The sequence below is a fragment of the Ovis canadensis genome, chromosome 8, assembly GCF_042477335.2.
Source record: "Ovis canadensis isolate MfBH-ARS-UI-01 breed Bighorn chromosome 8, ARS-UI_OviCan_v2, whole genome shotgun sequence".
Taxonomy (NCBI): domain Eukaryota; kingdom Metazoa; phylum Chordata; class Mammalia; order Artiodactyla; family Bovidae; genus Ovis; species Ovis canadensis.
Window position 1 is genome coordinate 74,372,183 of NC_091252.1, and position 20,522 is coordinate 74,392,704.

The following is a 20,522-nucleotide window of genomic DNA, read 5'->3' on the forward strand; positions in this document are numbered from 1 at the left end:
CTTATATAACATCATACTTTAATAGTACCATACATTCAGGGACTGGATTTTTTCTTTTTAATCTTCACTGATAATGATATAACAAATACTTTGCATTCATGTTGTGTTTACTACAGGTTGCTAACAGGATGTCGGGGAAGTGGTAGGTGAAAGTACATGTGATTAAAAGTAAATAAATGGGAAACAAAAGCACTCAGATATTCTTTCTCATTTCATCTCTCTCAACCACTGTTCTTCAAGTTATCAATTATCTAAAATCCCTTAAGGCTCATTTAAATCCAGACTTTAAATGTTGAGCTCTAAGGATTTTCCAAACTTATTAATCTTATTAATAGTAGATCCCTTCGATGAACCCCTTTAGGGCACTTCAGCAATCACTATAGCATTTACCTTTTCAAAATAAAATCTAAGTCTAGGCAAAATGTGGGTGATGATATTGCATAGGTATCTACTGAACAGTTCAAAAGAAAATGAAGTTAGAAAAATCTATATGTAGATATTCAGTGTCCTAAGGGCAGAAAAGAGAAGCTCTGATTAGGTACTTGAAAATACATGAAAGAGGTCATGAAGCACAATTTCCTGGAGAGTGATCAAAAAACCACTGGGCCTGAATATTCAAACTCACACATACCTTCCTGAATGTATTTTCTACAAGCCAGACCAGGCAGGGCTTGGTCTTCAGAGCAACAAGAGAAATGTTAACAATGGCACTGCCTCTGGGGTTTGTTCTGGGAACTGTGCCATTTAATATTCTTATTAATTCTTCGGTGTACGAACGTAAACTCCAGGTAGAGAAGCACTTTGTCAAAAGTTACTAAAGACAAATCACTAGGGACTGAAGGGATCGAGAAAAAATTCTGGTTGGATTTAGGCACATCATGAAGGCAACACAGCCAAAGTACATCTCCACGGCCACACAGAAGAGCCCAACTCACATTACTGTTTTCATCTAAGCTTGTAGTCACTGAATACGTAGGTTGTGTGTTGAGTTGCTTCAGTGGTGTTCGATTCTTTGTGACACTATGGATTGTAGGCTGCCAGGCTCCTCTGTCCATGGGATTCTCTAGGCAAGAATATTGGAGTGGGTTGCCATGCCCTCCTCCAGATCTTCCTGACCTGGGGATCGAACCTGCATCACTTGTATCTCCTATAGGCAGGCTCTTTACCACTAGTCCCATTTGAAAAACCCATATAAGGGGTTACTCACGCTAAATGAAAAATGGAGCCCAGTAATGTCCTCCTTTCTAGACAGTGCAATGTCAACACTGTAAGATACGTGATAAAATACATAAAACTGTAAGATACATATGAGATAATCAAAGCATTACACAGATAAAAGGAAGAAAAAACAGGGCTATGATTAAAAATGTTTGTACAGTTCTGTTCAGAATATCAAATCTATTGTGACTCTACTGACAGCTACTCTTTCTCTAAGCAGAGATGATCTGCTTTCTTTACCTGCAATACAGCAGTTTTTGGCACTTCTCAAGTATTTTTCACATTGTGATTTGTTCTCTAGATATAAGTATAAATTTATCGACAGCTGAGATCCTGCTGGTGTTTTCTGCATTTGCTAGAATAATAGATTTCTAACAAATGGTTGTTGAAGGCAGCAGTTAAGAATGTGGGCTCTGCAGCCTGAGATGGTCCAAGTTTAAATCTTGGATCTATCACTAAGTCTGAGATCTCAAACACATTTCTAAACTTTGTGTCTCCATGTTTTCATCTGTAAAACTTGGCACAGTAATGGTTTGTAGTAGGATTATTGTGAGGATTTTAAATGAGATACGACGTGCAATAGTTTAGAACAGTACTTGGTATATAGTTGAGTGTTAACTGTTAGCTAATAATCGGAGCACATTAATAAAAGAATTAATTAATGACTGATACACAAGTGAAAACTGTAACGAAAATAAGAGGGATCCTCAAGCTGGGGTTTCCTTCAATCAGTAACAGTATTCTCCAGATGTAAGTCTTTCACAATTAGATAAATACAGGATATGTCCAGTTAAATTAAATTGCACATAAGCAACAAGTACTTTTTTTAGTATAATTAGACCCCAAATAGCACATGGTAGGAGAAAACTGGTAGAAACAGCATCTGGGAGAATAAGAATGTTGGTTCTTTGTTTTAAGGGAAAGTCTCTAAATCTGAATTGATACTTTTGAACTGTGGTGTTGGAGAAGACTCCTGAGCGTCCCTCGGACTGCATGGATGTCAAACCAGTCAATCCTAAAGGAAATCAACCCTGACTATTCATTTGAGGGACTGATGCTGAAGCTCCAATATTTTGGCCACCTGATGCGAAGAGCTGACTCACTGGAAAAGACCCTGACGCTGGGAAAGATTGAAGGCAAAAGGAGAAGGGGGTGACAGAGGATAAGATGGTCAGACAGCATTACCAATCCAATGACATGAATTTCAGCAAACTCTGGGAGACAGTGAAGGACAGAGGAGCCTGGCATGCTATACACAGTCTATGGGGTCGCAAAGACTTGGACATGACTTAGTGGCTGAAAAACTCTTAAAAATCACTTCTTCCCTTCTTTATCACTTTGAGGATGTCCTCTTTGCCATGTATATACTTTTCTTAACATCGACAAGTTGAGGTGAAAATAAGAATTTTAAACTAGATACAAGTGTCTACTCTTCTTGGATTTCCTACCAGCCACAGTGCACTCTGCCCACCTGGACTAGAAGGAGTACTGCTGGGGTCAGCTCAAATTCTGGTAAATCAAACTGCTTTGCACGCCCTCAAAGTATGTATTTAGGTCTCCTTTCCATCCAACTTGAATTAACTGAACAGATCATTACAAAGTACTAACTTTAACAATTTGCTCTGAATATTTAAACTATGGTCTTAAAAAAGCAGTGGCAAAATTTCCCATATTGGCAGGGGTTTATTTGAGTACTGGTGGTTTAAACATGCTAAGTGCTGCATTCAGTATGCCAGCAAATTTGGAAAACTCAGCAGTGGCCACAGGACTGGAAAAGCTCAGTTTTCATTCCAATCCCAAAGAAAGGCAATGCCAAAGAATGCTCAAACTACCGCACAATTGCACTCATCGCACATGCTAGTAAAGTAATGCTCAAAATTCTCCAAGCCAGGCTTCAGCAATACGTGAACTGTGAACTTCCAGATGTTCAAACTGGTTTTAGAAAAGGCAGAGGAATCAGAGATCAAATTGCCAAATTGCCAACATCTGCTGGATCATTGAAAAAGCAAGAGAATTCCAGAAAAACATCTATTTCTGCTTTACTGACAATGCCAAAGCCTTTGACTGTGTGGATCACAATAAGCTGTGAAAAATTCTGAAAGAGATGGGAATACCAGACCACCTGACCTGCCTCTTGGGAAACCTGTATGCAGGTTAGGAAACAACAGTTAGAACTGGACATGGAACAACAGACTGGTTCCAAATAGGAAAAGGAGTACGTCAAGGTTGTATATTGTCACTATGCTTATTTAGCTTATATGCAGAGTACATCATGAGAAACTCTGGGCTGGAGGAAGCACAAGCTGGAATCAAGACTGCTGGGAGAAATATCAATAACCTCAGATATGCAGATGACACCACCCTTATGGCAGAAAGTGAAGAAGAACTAAAGAGCCTCTTGATGAAAGTGAAAGAGGAGAGTGAAAAAGTTGGCTTAAAGCTCAACATTCAGAAAATGAAGATCATGGCATCTGGTCCCATCACTTCATGGGAAATAGATGGGGAAACAGTGGAAACAGTGTCAGACTTTATTTTGGGGGGGCTCCAAAATCACTGCAGATGGTGACTGCAGCCATGAAATTAAAAGGCGCTTACTCCTTGGAAGGAAAGTTATGACCAACCTAGATGACATATTAAAAAGCAGAGACATTACTTTGTCAACAAAGGCCCATCTAGTTAAGGCTATGGTTTTTCCAGTAGTCATGTATGGATGTGAGAGTTGGACTATAAAGAAAGCTGAGTGCTGAAGAATTGATGCTTTTGAACTGTGGTGTTGGAGAAGACTCTTGAGAGTCCCTTGGACTGCAAGGAGCTCCAACCAGCCCATCCTAAGGGAGATCAGTCCTAGGTGTTCATTGGAAGGACTGATGTTGAAGCTGAAACTCCAATATTTTGGCCACCTGATGTGAAAGGCTGACTCATTTGAAAAGACCCTGAAGCTGGGAAAGATTGAGGGCAGGAGGAGAAGGGGACGATAGAGGATAAGATGGTTGGATAGCATTACTGACTCAATGGACATGAGTTTGGGTAAACTCCGGGAGTTGGTAATGGACAGGGAGGCCTGGCATGCTGCAGTTCATGGGTTCACAAAGAGTCAGACTTGACTGAGTGACTGAACTGAACTGAACTGAAAGGATTCTAACCCGGAGAAGCCTCCTTGAGGATACATTTGCCTATCTGTAAATAGGCAGCTTTCTATAGACACCAGAACATACTTAGCATGTATTAAGCTGTATTTAAGCTTAGTATATAAGCATAGTACAAGTTCATTTTAAGTAGTCTTTTACAAACAGCAACCGAATCTATGTTTTCATTTCTAATAGCCAAGAATGAAAGAACATCAAGCTTGGCGGGTTTCATCTTACCCCTCAGTACTGATTTGAGGTTGAGCTTGGCTTGGCGGTGCAGGTCCTCTACGCAAGGCGGTCTTGTGGTGGGGAGGAACACATTCTCCTGCTGGTGCCATGGAGCAGTGTAGTGGACTGTCCATCGACTCTCCTCATCTAGGTTGGAAACAGCTGTAGAAAGAAAGAGAGAATACATTCAGGTTTTAAATTAACTGTGTTACATCAAGATGGGTTCTGGTTACCTAAAACACTCACAGGTAAGGACCAGCAAGGGAGAAATGGAACAAATTTTGAATAAGATTCAATCTTAGACCCCAGGGTCCTTTCCACTGTGTTTTGTGTTTGTTCAGTTAATTGCTTCCCATCTTTTTAGGCCCTCCTTTTACTCCAAAGTTAGAAAATGATTAACAAAATCAATAAAGACCTCCTGCTTCACTCCATCATGACAAATATCTATTAATCAACTATACTGTGTCACTACATTAGTAAATGTTAGACTGCAAGACAGAAAACAACTTTTCTACTAAGAACCTGGCACCAATTCTTTCCCCTCTAAAGCATTATTTTAAAATACCACTGTTACAAACTCATTTATATTTTTAAAAACTAAGCATAAACATTCAATGTAATACATTTAAATAGCATAGTTCAATTAGAAATCCATTTGTGCTGAAAAATTTTCTCTGCATTTCCTGCTTTCATGGAATATGTTCATATTCAAATGTTTTTAGAAACTCCAATGCAATTGATTTTTCCCAACATAATCCAATTCAATTGAATTTTTCCAACACAAAAGAGACTGAGGACATCAGAGGAAGAAATGGTAGGTTAAATCTCTATGATAATTTTCCTTTTACATTTTAGGGCTTAAGATTGCTTTGTCTATTTGATTTTTCCTGACAACACAACCCAAGAGAGGCTACCAATGGATCCCAACATGAAATTGACAACATTATACAAATTCAACAACAATTTTTTAAAATATTGTTTATATAGCCGTCGCTGTAAGCCAGCATTGGAGAGACTAGAGAAGTTTGAGTAGGACCCTGTGTTGAGCTGTTTATTGAAGGTGACAAGTCTAACACCTGTAAAACCAGCAGATATGACAATTGTGAGTCGGGGGGAATCTTCCCCTAACTCTGACCTATGCCACAGAGGACACAATGGGCATACGCGTCTCTACAACATAATATGTCCCTGGAAATGAGACCATAAAGTAGATTCATAAAATAAAATGAACAGGCACACATGAACTATTGAACCTTCCTATATGAACATGTTTAAAATTAACTCACTGTACCTAACAGCACAGCCATTAAAACCATTATACAGATCAAATGCGCTAATATATGGAAAGTCACAGCTTATGAAATAACTCATGAAAAGAATGGTTGTGGCAACATTAGTGCAATTACTTGAAGGGAGCCCCTGACTTTTAGAATCATCAGTGAAGAGGAAGTTGGCCTTTCTCAGCACCCCTGGGAACATGAGTCACCCCACAGACCAGAGTGAGGTCAGCACTCACCCCGTACCGTCTTCTTTACAGGTACTGAATTCCACAAGCCCAGCTTTAAATAATTCACTTTCTAAATCATCCCACTCTCTCCAGTGATAAGATAAATTAGTACTACATATGTGATGAGATAAATTAGAACTACGTATGTAATATACAAAATTATGAACACAATTAACACTGTTGGGTTATATAAAAAGTTGCTAAGAGAGGATGAGATGGTTAGCTAGCATCACCAACTCAATGGATAAGAATGTGAACAAGCTCCAAGGAAGAGTGAAGGACAGAGGAGCCTGGTGTGCTGTAGTTCATGAGGTCACTTAGCAACTGAACAACAAGATAGTATATCCTAAGAATTCTCACCATAAAGAAAACATTTTTCTTTTTCTTTGGTATCTGTATGAGACTATGAATGTTCACTACACTTACTATGAGAATCATTTCATGATGTCTGCTAGTCAAATCATTATGTTATACACCATAAATGGATACAATGTTGTATGTCAATTATACGTCAATAAAACTGGACAAATTTTTTAAAAAATCATCCCAGTTTCCCTACAAATTGGCCAAATGGAAAAATAAACATTGAGAACTAGACATCAAGTTAAAAACAGAAATGCCCTATGTGCTTTCTGCTTTTAATGTTTACTAAAAGCTGCATGTAAATTAGGCTCTTGGCATTGCACATAACCTCTGTGGAATAAATGTTTTGCATGGTACATAGAACTATCAGTCATAATCTATAAAATCCAAAGAGCCCTGACTTAGTTCTTAGTTATGATCTGAGAATCTTGCACAGGTTGGAGCTCGCCGTGTGTCCTCCAAAGAGTAGCCAGTTAATTATAAGGTTTTGTCCTGATGCCCATTTATTTCGAAGACTGAATTATCATACTTCATAGTTGGAAAATAATGAAAATGGAAACTCTTCCTATTCACCAATTACAAATCAAATCCAAGTGATAGTGTCCGTGTAATTGCACATTCAGCCCCACCATACAACTACCAACTGGCTCCTAAGAAAGAACAGTTGTCTCTCCCCGGTGTATCTCACTCTTGCCAGGATAGATTTTAATCAGTCCATCCAAAGACAATCTTTGACGAGGGGAGCTGTAGAGATGAACCCCGAGGGCTGTTCATTTGCTTTCTCCAGTTTCTCTTACCAATGCCCCTACCTACATTTATCCAGTTTAAACCCATGGCCCCAGAGCTAAAATAAAATAAACAACTATGTAAAAACAAAACTGTTTATAAATAAAAGTTATACTTTCCAAAGAATGAAGAAGCACCTGGATTTAAAGAAATTGAAACCAACTGTAAGTACATAATGAAGCTGCACCACAAAAGTTTTGTACTTCACAATGACTGATCAGTCTAGACAGAGGCTGTCCTTGAGCTCTTAAATACCTAACAGAGTGTAGGAGAGTTTCAGAGGATTATCCCCACCCAAAATATGTGATGCATCACTCAGAGGCTCCTCATATTTAGCCAAAGAATCAAAACACCATACACTGTACATCAAGGCAGACATAAAGTAAATACAAGGGCTTTTTTCCCCCTTCTTCAAAGGATTATTATTATTATTTTTTTTTGAGAATCCCAATAGAAGTGAATTCACCTAAAATCCCAACCATAAACAAGTAAGTCATGCTTTTAAAAAGAAAAAAATCACATAATTCTGCCCTAGAGTTATAAAAGTCTGAGGTATTTGAACTTGGTATAGAAAGGAGTTTAACAAACACCAATTATGCTGTTTTACGCTCTTAATTCCATCACTCAAAAGGATGAAGTCGTACATAAAACACACACACATACGTACAGTGCAGAGAAAAGAAACTACTTACTTTTCTTCTTAAAAAGTTTAATCAAAGACTTGATCTTTGTATTAATAAAGACCACCATTTCCAGGACATCTATGGAGGATGTAAAAATTTGAATCCCATTAAAAGGTCAGTCCAGCAAGCAGGTGGCAATCGGCATCCTTCTGCTCCAGATTCTAACTTTTTCCTCTGGTCTCGAATCCTCAGACATCTGCCTGGGCTGATGTAACTTTGAGGTTGAACTTATTGTCAGGCACTTACAAACCATTAGCAGTCCTTGAACCTGAAAAGCTCCCACTGAAACCTAATCTTTAAGGCTGAGAGTCACCAGTGACAACGTGCACAGAAAGAGAAAGCCAATCGCGGTTCTTATTTGCATGAGAGCCACATCTATCTTTCTGCCTTGGTGCTCAATGATTCAGTTTCCTCTCCAAGTGATCTGAAGTGCCTCCTCTCTGGAGTCCACAAAAACAGTAAAGATGTTCCTTTATGGAAGTCAAAGTGAAGCAAAGGTGTTCCCCACTTTCACTGGGCCACTAAGAACGTCTGGATCTTTTTACTGGAGCCGACAAGTCTTAGAGCAAGTCTGTTGATTCTTTGACTCCCTAGTTAAGTCAGGCATTTGAACTGATTTAGGGGGGAGAAAGAGCAAACTATTGTTTCCCCAACCACGCCCCCAGGCTCTGCCTCCCACACTAAAGGAAGGTTTGCAAGCAGTAAAACTTTACAATGCAATCTCCAAGGAGCTGCAAATGATGACTTGGTTGTATTTTAGTTGCAAATTAGTACACCCAGTCTTCTCACCCAGTTGTGTTTTTTTTGTTGTTTTTTTTTTTAATCCTTGCCAGTGAGGAGAAAAGCATTGTCATTGTTCCAAAGGGTGATCTTGTTTGCATCTAGCTGCCACAACTCTCTCACCACCCCCATCCCCCAAACTCTTTTCTCACTCCAAAGGAGAAAACAGATGATAAAGTAGCCTAATCATTTAAATCTGTATTTTAAAATTTAAAAACCTAGCCTAAGCTCCAGGTTTTTAAAATTCCACACCAAACACCTCCCCAATGGGAGAGAAGAGGAATAATCTCTAACAAAAATTATCTGAGTTTTTCTCTTCAACGTGAATGTACTGTACTAAGTAAGCTGCAGTTCTTTTCTCGTGTGCAATTGGCCACAGAGAACTGGGTAAATATAAAGAGAAGAATCAGAAATGTGGTACAAGCGGGCACTAGAAAAATACACTTCGGGGTAAAGAGACAGGAGTAAAAAGGAAAAGAATACAAATCAAACAATATTATGAAAGGGGACAAAGGAAAAGAATGCACCTCACAGCTCTCCCCAACTTTACTTCATGGCAAAACAGTTTTTTGAAACATGTTAGACAACCTCTTATTTCATAGCTTTGGGCCAGACTTACAACTGAATGGAAAAATGTAATAACCCACTAATTCAAAACATTTAGTTTATAACAAAAGCTTTTAGTCAAAGAATAAAATTTATATAAGGGGCTCCCTCTAGGGAAAACTTTGGAATGATTCCTCCTCAAATCATCCCCCTCAACACACACACAATCTTATTTTTTAAACAACAAAATTGAAGCAAACAAAACCCAAAACACACATATTATCCTACCACCATACATATTATCACAGATTTCCAACTTGTGTTCTTTCACATATACACTGCTTTATTTAAAAGTAATTACATGGCCAGATGACAAATGAGAAAAGACTGAGAGAATAAGTTAAATTATATAACTGCTTGAAAAGTGTGCAAAGTTCCCCTTAGGATAACACATTTATAAGCAAGAGCTGCCTCTTAGCTCACTATACTCAAAACAGGCAGTAGTGGGTTCTAACCAGAAACACTACTATCCACAGTCCACGAATTTCTGAGGTTGAACATACCCATCTGGACTTCCAACTACAAACAGCACATGGCCTTTCACGTACGCAACAGTGGCATTGGAACACTGACTTACTCATTCAAAGACAAATACTGAGCATGTACGAAGTGCCATTCATTTGAGATCCCTCTTGGAGCTTACATTATTTGACCATAAAGCACAATTATATGGTATGTTAGAATGCGGTGAGTGGAATGGACAAAAGAAAAAGTTGCATAGGATAAAAGGGGCTTGAGAGGAGGAGGGTGGTGGCCAGGTTGTAATATTAAATAGAGTCAGGGTAGAGCTCATTGGAAAGGTGAGACTTGAGTAAAAACTTGAAGGAGGCAATAGCAACAGAACAAGAATCTGCGCAGTTAATCCAACTGGCTCTCATTTTAAAGACGGAGGAGAGAAGCTATTGGTAGTGAAACATCTCTAACCCACCAGGACTAGTCAGAGAAGTGCTCTAAGAAATGACCTTTGGTAAGAGTCACACATGGAGAAATCTCCTTTCTCATTAATAAAACCTGATATCGAGTGACCACAATCGTGTAAAGATAATGCCACTGGTTACACAGCGATCAGTGGCAAGTCTGGGGGTTAAAAAGCAGGCTTCCACCCCAGCATCTCACGTGGCACCAGTAGCAACGAACCCACCTGCCAATGCAGGAGACGTAGGAGACATGGGTTCTATCCCTGGATCGGGAAGATCCCCTGGTGAAGGAAATAGCAACCCACTTTGGTATTTTTGCCTGGAAAATCCCATAGACAGAAAAGCCTGGTGGGCCATAGTCCATAGGGTTACAAAGAGTCAGAAACGACTGAAGCAACAACTTAGCATGCACCCCAGCATCCCAGGGCACACCGTCCTCTCGGCATTATTCTTCACTGCCTCTTAACTGCCTAAGTCCAGAGCTTCCAGAAGGAAACACATACACTATGGTATTTATTGCGTTAAATATTAAGAGGGGTTTGGAAAGAGCTTTTTAATTATAAAGATTTCCCCAGTGGTTTTCTCATTTCTTACTTTACAATCTGTGTGTGCTGTGCTGTGCTTAGCTGCTCAGTCATATCCAACTCTTTGTGACCCCATGGATTGCAGCCCACCAGGCTCCTCTGTCCATGGGGCTTCTCCAGGCAAGAATACTGGAGTAGGTTGCCATGACTGCCTCCAGGGGATCTTCCCAATCCAGGCAATGAACCCAGGTCTCAAACATTGCAGGCAGATTCTTGACTGTCTGAGCCACCAGGAAAGTCCAAGAATATTGGAGTGGGTAGCCTATCCCTTCTCCAGGGGATCTTCCCAACCCAGGAATCAAAGCAGGGTCTCCTGCATTTCAGCTGAATTCTCTACCAGCTGAGCTACAAGGGAAGCCCCAATGATTGCTCTAAACCTATCAATTCCAGGTTTGATGCACACATTATCTTTCCTGCTGTCTAAAATTCTATCGCCCATCATTTTAAAAAAATTCTCCATGGTCACCATGAACTTCTAACCAGTACCAACAGTCTTCTCTCTCATCTTTCGTTACCTTTTTAATCATATACTACTAGTGACCCAGTTGTGGAGCTGTTTTTCATCGACACTGCAGACCACTATTTCCTTTCCTACATCTGACTGCTCCTTCTCTGGGTTCTGACAAACTCTTAACAAGCTTCCAAGAGCCAGGTGTTAAATTTCTGCCCTATGCTATTGGTGGCTCAGAGGGTAAAGCGTCTGCCTGCAATGCGGGAGACCCTGGTTCGATCCCTGGGTCGGGAAGATCCCCTGGTAGAAGTAAATGGCAACCCGCTACAGTGTTCTTGCCTGGAGAATCCCATGGATGGAGGAGCCTAGTAGGCTATAGTCCATGGGGTCGCAAAGAGTTGGACATGCCTGTGTGAATTCACTTTCACGCTATTTACTTATTCCCCCTTGAAACCTTAATGATTTTGCTGGTGTGAAGTAGGAGTCAGCAAATTATGGCTCTTGGGTCAAAGCCAGCTGGCCCCTTTATAAATGGTTTTTAAAAATTAAAAAATAATATCTCATGACATGTGAAATAAGACTCAAATATATAAGACTCAAATTTCAATGTCTGACAGTAAAGCTGTGACGGCACAACTATGCCCATGCCTTCATCTACTGTACACTCTGCTCTCAGGCTGCACACAACTGCAGCATGGAATCGTGTGCCAAAGACTACTACATGCCCGAAAGCAGAAGATATTTATTCTCTGAGAGGCTGACTTCTGGATGAAGCCACTGCCTTTAAACAGCCCCCTCAGTCTTCGCCTCCATCTGCTGTCTTTCACTGGTCTGCCCTCCAGCTCCATCTTAACCACCCTCTACTCAAATCTTACCTTATCTCAAGCTGAATGCCTAATTTAAGCCGGTTTCCTTAAATCTGCTGCTTATCAAGAACTTTTTGATATCTATTAGGGATGACAGTCAATTTTTCAATGAACCAGACAGTTATATTTAAACACCACTTAAAATGAGAGAACGGAGATCTAGATGCTAATGCTGTTGGAGCTAAGATGAGACTGTGTGTGTCTTGATCCATCTCTAATTAGCACATACTAAGTTTTGCAACAGAGAAGCCAATGGCTTCCCTGGTAGCTCAGCTGGTAAAGAATCCACCTGCAATGCAGGAAACCCCAGTTCAACTCCTGGGTTGAGAAGATCCCCTAGAGAAGCAATAGCCTACCCACTCCAGTATTCTTGAGCTTCCCTGGTAATACAGATGGTAAAGAATATGCCTGCAATGAGGGAGACCTGGGTTAAAGATATCTTTAGTTAGTATGTTCAAGTTAATATATCTTACACAAAAGTCTTTATTAGAGTCCATAACTTATAAAAATATTTAGACCAAAAATCTTTAGCTCATGTATTCAAGTTAATGTATCTTATATAAAAGATACATTGAGACCAAAAATAAAAATATTTAAGAGTAATGCATTATGCTCTAAAAATGCTGTCAAATATGACAAACAAAAATATACTCTAATATCACTTGAATAATCCTGGCAGATTATCCTAGTCCAGATTTTTGAAATTCTTTACCACCACTATTACATAAAAATTCCCATCCTTATTTCTAAAATTCCAACAATTCTGCTTAATCTTTCACTGAAATGAAATCTTACTTTTAACCAACATTAAAATTTTTTCTTCTAGGGAGTCATCTGATCATTTCTACAGTTATTCTATTACTTCCCAGGAGCAGGTGTATAACATACCAGCAAAGAGATAGAGGAATATTTTTAAAAGTAATACATATTCTAAACATTTTAATTTTAAATGTGCACTTATGTTCCACCAGTCAGCAAGTTCACTTTGAGTACTTATTAGCTGCCTTGTGTTCGGCATCCGGGTTAAATGTGAATCCAACATGGGCACTGACTTTCTTAGGAAGGTCATAGTCCAGTGGGGACGGCACACCCAAACAGATAAAAATAATAAAACCACGAATAAGTACAGGAAGAGAGATAAGACAATGCTGTTAACTGAAAGGATGACAAAGGGCATGCAGCTCATTTATTTAAAAAAATTTTTTTAATAAACTGGTTTTTTGTGTTTGCATTTAGCTTTAAGCCCCTATGTTGTGATCTGAAGCTTTAGGTCAGGAAACAATGTCACAGTTTTGAAGAATTCAAGCAAATTCAAACATATTTTTAGTTTCTGGCAGCCATTTCCTGGGTTTCCCCAATGGCTCAGCAGGTAAAGAATCCACCTGCAATGAAGGAGACATAGGAGGCGCAGGTTCAGTCCTTCGGTCAGGAAGATCCTCTGGGGAAGGAAATGGCAACCCACTCCAGTATTCTTGCCTGAGGCATCCCATGGACAGAGGAGCCTGGCAGGCTATAGTCCAAAGGGTTGCAAAGAGGCAGACAAGACTGAGCAACTAAGCAATTAAATGCTACAAAGCATTACATACATTTTATGTGTACAATATTATATTTAAACTTCTGTCAAAACTTCAGACCACTCACCACCAAAAGTTTAGTTTCCATCACCATACAGTCAACCTCCTTTATCCATATTGCCCTCCCTAACTCCCATCCCTTCTGGTCACCACTACTCTGGTCTCTGAATCTGTGTATTTATTTGGTCTATTTATTTAGATTCCACATCTGACTGAAATTAAATTATATGGTAATTGTTTTTCTCCATCTGACTTATTTCACATAGCATGATACCCTCAAAGTTCATCCATGTTGTCACCAATGGTAAGATTTCATCTTTTTGTATGGCTGAGTAGTATTCCATCTTGTGTGTGTGTGATCTTTATCCAGTCATCTGCTGATGGGCATTTAATGGGTGTTTGGAAAACTAGAGAGCCACATGACAAGAACAAAACTAGACCGCTATCTCTCATCACATGCAAAAACCAACTTAAAATGGATCAAAGACCTGAACGTAAGAAACCATAAAACTTCCAGAAGAAAACACAGGCAGTATGCCCTTTGACATCAGCCGTAGCAACCACTTTCTGGCTACGCCTCCTCATGACCTCATTTAGAAGACAAACAACTGTTAGGAACCAGAGGTGAAGAGGGGACCTGTTGGAAAAGCCCAGTCCTGGGACACAAGGAGACCTGCAAAGGTCTCGGTGTAAGTTTAGGGGAAATTAATGTGGAGAAGAGTGGTGAAGGAGGTGGAGAGAGAGGCAGGGGCCTGACCCTGAGGGGCCTTGCTTGTCCTAAGAGGGTGGAATTCAGAGGGTGGCCTAAGGAGTCACTGAAGGAGTTTAAGAGAGGAAGTTGTATGGCCAGTGTGAAATTGAAAAGACATCACAGGTGGAGGTGAAGAGTGAGCCTGAGAGGGCTTGACTGGAGGCAGGGAGAGAAGGCAGTGGGGACCCAGTCCAGCAAATCACACCACGGTGAGGAGGTCAGAACCAGTCCTCATGGAAGGCTGTTTTTCTACAACACCCTTGGTCTTAGCGGCCCATCTTTAATAGCGTGTATTATGTTTCAGGAACCATTACATACTTAACATACAAAATTTTTAAAATTAGACCTTAGTTATTAATAAATGACCCTGTTACCATTCATGCTTTCACTTGTAACAAACCTTAAAATATACCCTTATTCTTTTTATTAAGGACCAAAGATTGCACATGTAAACCTAAAAGCTTAAGAGCAGAGCTGTCTAAGGACTCATGGATAAGGCCTCTATCCCCATGGAGCCCTTCCCCTCTCCCATCCACCTCCCCATTTACACAAAGCTTCAGGCCCTCTTCAGTGCATTAAATGAAGTTAGAGCATTAAAAGTGTTTATTTTGAACCCAGAACTTTCACAAACTTTGTTTAAAAGTATTTAGTAAAAGGGAACATTTTCAAATAATAAACACAGGAGTTATAAGCAGAAACAAGGCATGATTATGTCACATAATATATACGCACATTTTGAATTAAACAAAATGAGTCCTGGATCAATTGAAAGTGGACTGTATAATCAATAAAGATCACCATGGTCTTCTAAGTAGGGAGGGGAGGGAAGGAAAATAAAACTCAGATGTAATGGAGTTCTGGTCAAAGCTCCGTATTTTAAATGATAATGTAAGCATGTCTCAGAAAAATTTTAGCTCTTGAAAATAGAAAATATCTCAGCCCAGCCTTATCTATAAATGGTGTTTTTAATGACTGTTGATGTGTTTCACACTCTTTTTTTAAATCAAACATCTGAAATAGAAGACCGTACGTGACTAAGTTAATTTAAGTGTACTGATTATCTTTATGCATGGTTAAAATACTTAACATACACTGTTTAAATCCACAGACACACCCATTCATTCTTCTGCTTTTCAGACTCATGAGATTGGAAATCATCACAGCAGAAGAGCATCCAATATAAGCCCATAGGCCTGTAGGATAAAATGTACACATTTAGTAGTAAGAGATTTGAGAAATTTATAAAAATAAACTAGTAACATAATCTCCTTAATAAGCATTCGTAATAATCCTTTCGTAATAGACTTACAGAAAACTTAGGCCTGGCCTCTGTTTATTAAGGAACAAAGTTTCCCATATTTCAACTTTTGGAAGCGAGATTTATGTTTCATGTTTTTATAAATACTTTCACATTGAGAGCAATTATATACAGTCTATATTTCTTATCTGTGAAAATAGCAATCATTAGAAGTTGCAAAGCAAATTAATAACACAGGCAGATGAACGAACACAATCAGTAAATATATAAATAAGAGTAAATTTAAAAACAGGGCTGTCAAATAAAATACAGCATGCCCAGATAAAGCTGAATTTCAGGTAGATGAAATTTGACAGTTAAGAGACTTAAAAAAAATGTACAGTTAAATTCATTTGTTAATACAATTGTAATTTATGATATTAAAAGATAGCCTTAAGTATTTCATACAACAGACAGAGAACTATATATTATTCAAAACAAATTGAACTGACTATAGGCTCTTGCTGTTTGGCATTTAATTGATTAAAAACTGAAAGATGGGTTGGTCAGTTGTTTACTATTTCTTAGTTTTCCTATCAGGCATTTTTCTTACAAGTTACTACTCTTCATCTCTGTATTCTAGATTTTAAACATGCACAGCTTCTTTGATTTACTTGCCAGTTTTATATGCCATTACAGAAGAGATGCCAAACACGAGCAACTGCACAACACACACATCAGCCTGCCATCTCCTTAATTCAGCAGGCGCTCCTGGGACAACGACGTTACGTGGGTCCCAGTGTGATGAAACACCAAGTATAAACATCACCCACGGTGAATTCAAGTTAAACATTGTTGTTGACAAGTTACATTTTTCCAGTTTACAGGAAATGCTAGAGCTAGAGGGAAAAACGAAAACATCACTCAGACTAAAATGCTGACTGTTTACCTGGTCTGGCCTCTCTGCAATAAATTAATTAAATAAGGACAATAAAGAGAATGTGCCAGATTTAAAGAGCTTTGAGGAACATCACAACCAGATGTATGATCCAGATGCTAGTTTTTGAATAAGCCAGATATAAAGAAAACCCTTTTAGACAAAGAGGGAAATCTGCATATGGACTGGGAGTAATCTTACACATTTAACATTTGAATACTGTTACACACATATACACGCACACATGCGCACACACATCGTAGAGATGCTGGCCTAGAATGAAAATACTGATATGTGTCTGACGGCAGATGCTTATAAAGAGTTTTTTAACTGTTCTATGAATCATGTTATTTCACACACAAAAAAGAAGCATTAAAAATCACCAATATTCTAGAACCACATTGGTACAACAGTCTTTTCTTTCTTCTGCTTCTGAATTAATCTTTAATGAAGAATCATATGGCACACGGAAAACAAGACAAATGGATATCTCTCTTCTCATCAATATCTGGTTGGGGGAGTGGCTGGGAGTAGAAAGAGAAACCTTGAGAGATGACAATGTATCAATTCTTTAGAAGGAACTTGATCTGGCATCCACTTTGTCATTTCATTCTAATGCTAGGAAATACCCTTTTCTCTGCACGTGTTGAAACTAAAGGCTTCAGCTATGGATCCTAGTTAATAATTTAATCTAAAACCACTGGTACCATCTGCTCAGTCAATTTTGGAACGTCTGCTATCACTGTGACTAGTTTAGTCATGTCACAATGTTCATGTGACAAATGTGGAACAAATGAAAGGCGAGGCAGACAGAAAGCATGCGATGGAAAAAAGAAACCCCCATCAAAAGTCTAAAACACAAAGGGAGCCCTGCTGACTGAGCATTCAAAGTTCAACCCTGCCTGAGGGGATGGGAGGATGCATCTCTCTAATGCAGGGAATGAGACAATCCAGAGGCTGTCCAGAGATGATGGGCACAAAGTGGGGCAGACAGGGGAGAGCTTTGTGAAGGGAATGGGCCCCGAGATTGGAAACACAGATGTGTAGGGATACAGCAAGGGCAAACTGGAAAGGGGAGATGTCACAGGCAACTAGAAAGTTATAGTTGAAAAGAGCCCTAAAGAACATCCAATCCACTCCATTTATTTTATAAAATAAGTGACCTGATCACAGAGCTACCCAGCAGCTGAGTGGATTCTCCATCTTGTGCTCCAGATGTTATACACCCCATATTGCTGCCTGCACTGAAGAGGGTTGATGGGGCAGGGTACCGACCATCCAGACTCATTTCTCCCTCCATGCTTTTGTAATTCTTCCATGGGGATGCCAGATTCCTGACTCATCCACTTGGCAAGCTCCCATTCATTCCTTAGGGCTTCGCTGGTGGTTCAGAAGTAAAGAATCCACCTGCCAATACAGGAGACATGGGTTCGATCCCTGGGTGGGTAAGATACTCTGGAGAAGGAAATGGCAACCCACTCCAGTATTCTTGCCTGAGAAATCCCATGGACAGAGGAGCCTGGCAGGCTATAGTTCACGGGGTCACAAGAGAGTTGGACATGCCTTAGTGACTAAACAACAACAATTCATTTTTTAAGTTATAATTCAAGCATTAACCATCCTTAAGAAGCATTCCATAACTGCTTTCCTGTTGCAAAAATTGTGTCATTTGACTTGAAGGATAGTTTCCTCCAAAGTGAACTATGTTTGACATGCAGAAAGAGAACGAATAATTTCATGAACTATAAGCCTTTATACTTAGGCCAATTATGTGCCACATGCTTTTTAGTCCTAATCCATTCACCTGAGTGTCCTGATTCATCGAATTCATTTTACTCAGCCTGTATCAAGTATACAAAAGCTCATTTTAGGAGGGAAATTATATGAGTAGAGTGATATAACAACTAGTTCAACTATAAAGTTAACACTTTACCTTCCCCAATATAGTCATTTGAAACATATTTTCTGAATGTATATAAAGGGGCTAGCACATCTTAGTAATTTTCAATCACTTGGAAATTAAGATGTATTTTCTGACAAGGACCTACTGTATAGCACAGGGAACTTTGCTCCATATGTTATGTGGATATAACTCCCTGGATGGGAGTTTGGGGAAGAATGGCTACATGTATATGTATGGTCAGTTCCTTTGCTGTCCACCCGAAACTATCATAGTGTTGCTAACTGGCTATAGTCCTACACAAAATAAAAAGTTTAATTAAAAAAGATATATTTTCTGGGTTATTAAAATTTAACATAGTTAAATGCTTTTATAACAAAAATAATTTACAGGGAAATAATCTTTTAAATTTGAAAAGAAAAATCAACACAAATTTTCTTCTAAATTTTCAAGGAAGAAAAAAATAAACCTCATCGTAGAATGAAAAGCCAACATATAGTGTGATGATCTTGGAAATATGAGAGTCATGTGATTAGCTAAGGTGCTTTATAGTTTGGGCTCTCTCGTATTTTTTAAATTGGATGATATTAAGGAACTGCTTGATTGGTAGTGTTATAAAACCTACAAAGAATCTACATTTGAGAATTTTCTACCTAGAAAAAAAACTGAGAGCAAAGGATACTTCCTAATCAGGACTAGCAGGGGAAAACTGACAAAATCAAGTCGAAGATTGCCACCTACAGGGGGACGCTGTCCACTCACTGAGACACTGGAAGAGCAAAGGATTTCTCCTACTGTCTCTCAACAGAAAAGCTTGGGGAAAAGGGCTCTGGTTTAACACACCCCCTTTCAAGGTCACGTCTCAAAAGAAAGCTCTCATATTCTTCCACCAAAGACCATACTCCATAATCTCCATGCCCTTTCTGAGCCTCAGTTTAAATGAAGTTGATCTCATGCCTCCAAGAAGATTTGTGAATATTCCTAAACTCCCTAGTATCTACAGCCATGCCCAGATTAAGGAAGCACTCCTATGTTAGAGAGGGCATTTCTGAATCAATAAGAGAGAAGCTACATGACATGTGAATAACTGGAACTAAGAAAAAAAGAGGTCCACATCAGTTTACAAGCAAAAGATAAAATTTTATAATAAAGGAACCCAAAGGAGTGTTTTCCATTTGGAGAGAAGACAATTTGAGCCATACTGTCTGTGAATACAAAAAATACGTTATTTAAACGAACAAGGGAAAATCAGATTCTTCACTGCCTAAGTTCTTTCCAAGTAATCATCGATAAAGTATGAAGAGTTAGAGAAAAGAATTACTTGAGCTTATTATTTTGCAAGCAGTGGGACAATCCTATGAACTGTTTAGCTTTTCTTCTATTTCCTGTGATTTCTTATGTTGTTTCACATATGGTTAAGATGAAGGCTACAATTAATAAGCTGGTGTGATCAACTACTTTTGTTAAGAGGCCAGCTGGTTCACATGCAAAATGATAATCAGACAAATTAAGACAGACTGCTTTGGTTTGGTGATGAATTGACAGCAATACTTATAGTTAAATGTCTCCAACTGTATCTGGTTTTCCAGTAATGGTAAAAGTTGATTCAAGTAAGGATAATATTTATCTGATTCATGTTAGGTTTTATTTTTTAAAAAATTACATTGCCCTAAACCACTGAATAAACAGTAGCAGAATTCTTCGGAGAAACCACAGCACCCCATTAACCATAAGAGCTACAAAGATTTTATAATCATGCTAGAGGTACCCCAGCAGGAGCAAAGGAAAGTCAGCCTGGCATAAAAGGACATTCAGGCTTGGTCTAGAGACTACCCAATGTTTACTGAAGTCAGGCAGTCACAGACTTTTGACATGAATAAAACCTTTCTGTAAACTCAATTTTTCATATGTTGCCACTGATTTTTCTTTTCAATTCAGTGATAAATGTTAAATATACGTTAGCTGCTCAGTAGTGTCTGCCTCTTAACAATCCCATGGACTGTAGC

At 39.0% G+C, this 20,522-nt stretch overlaps 1 protein-coding gene across 4 annotated transcripts in view; it reads right to left on the reverse strand.

The window, feature by feature from the left end:
• NHSL1 (NHS like 1) overlaps positions 1-20,522 on the reverse strand; it is a 156,921-nt gene that overhangs the window by 72,246 nt on the left and 64,153 nt on the right. For 3 of the 4 annotated variants that reach the window (XM_069598516.1, XM_069598513.1, XM_069598517.1), the window contains exon 2: positions 4,584-4,736. In XM_069598516.1, the coding sequence (XP_069454617.1) occupies positions 4,584-4,736 (153 nt within the window). Of the gene's footprint in view, positions 1-4,583; positions 4,737-7,922; positions 7,981-20,522 lie in introns of those variants that run through there. The other variant, XM_069598518.1, reaches the window with a different exon arrangement.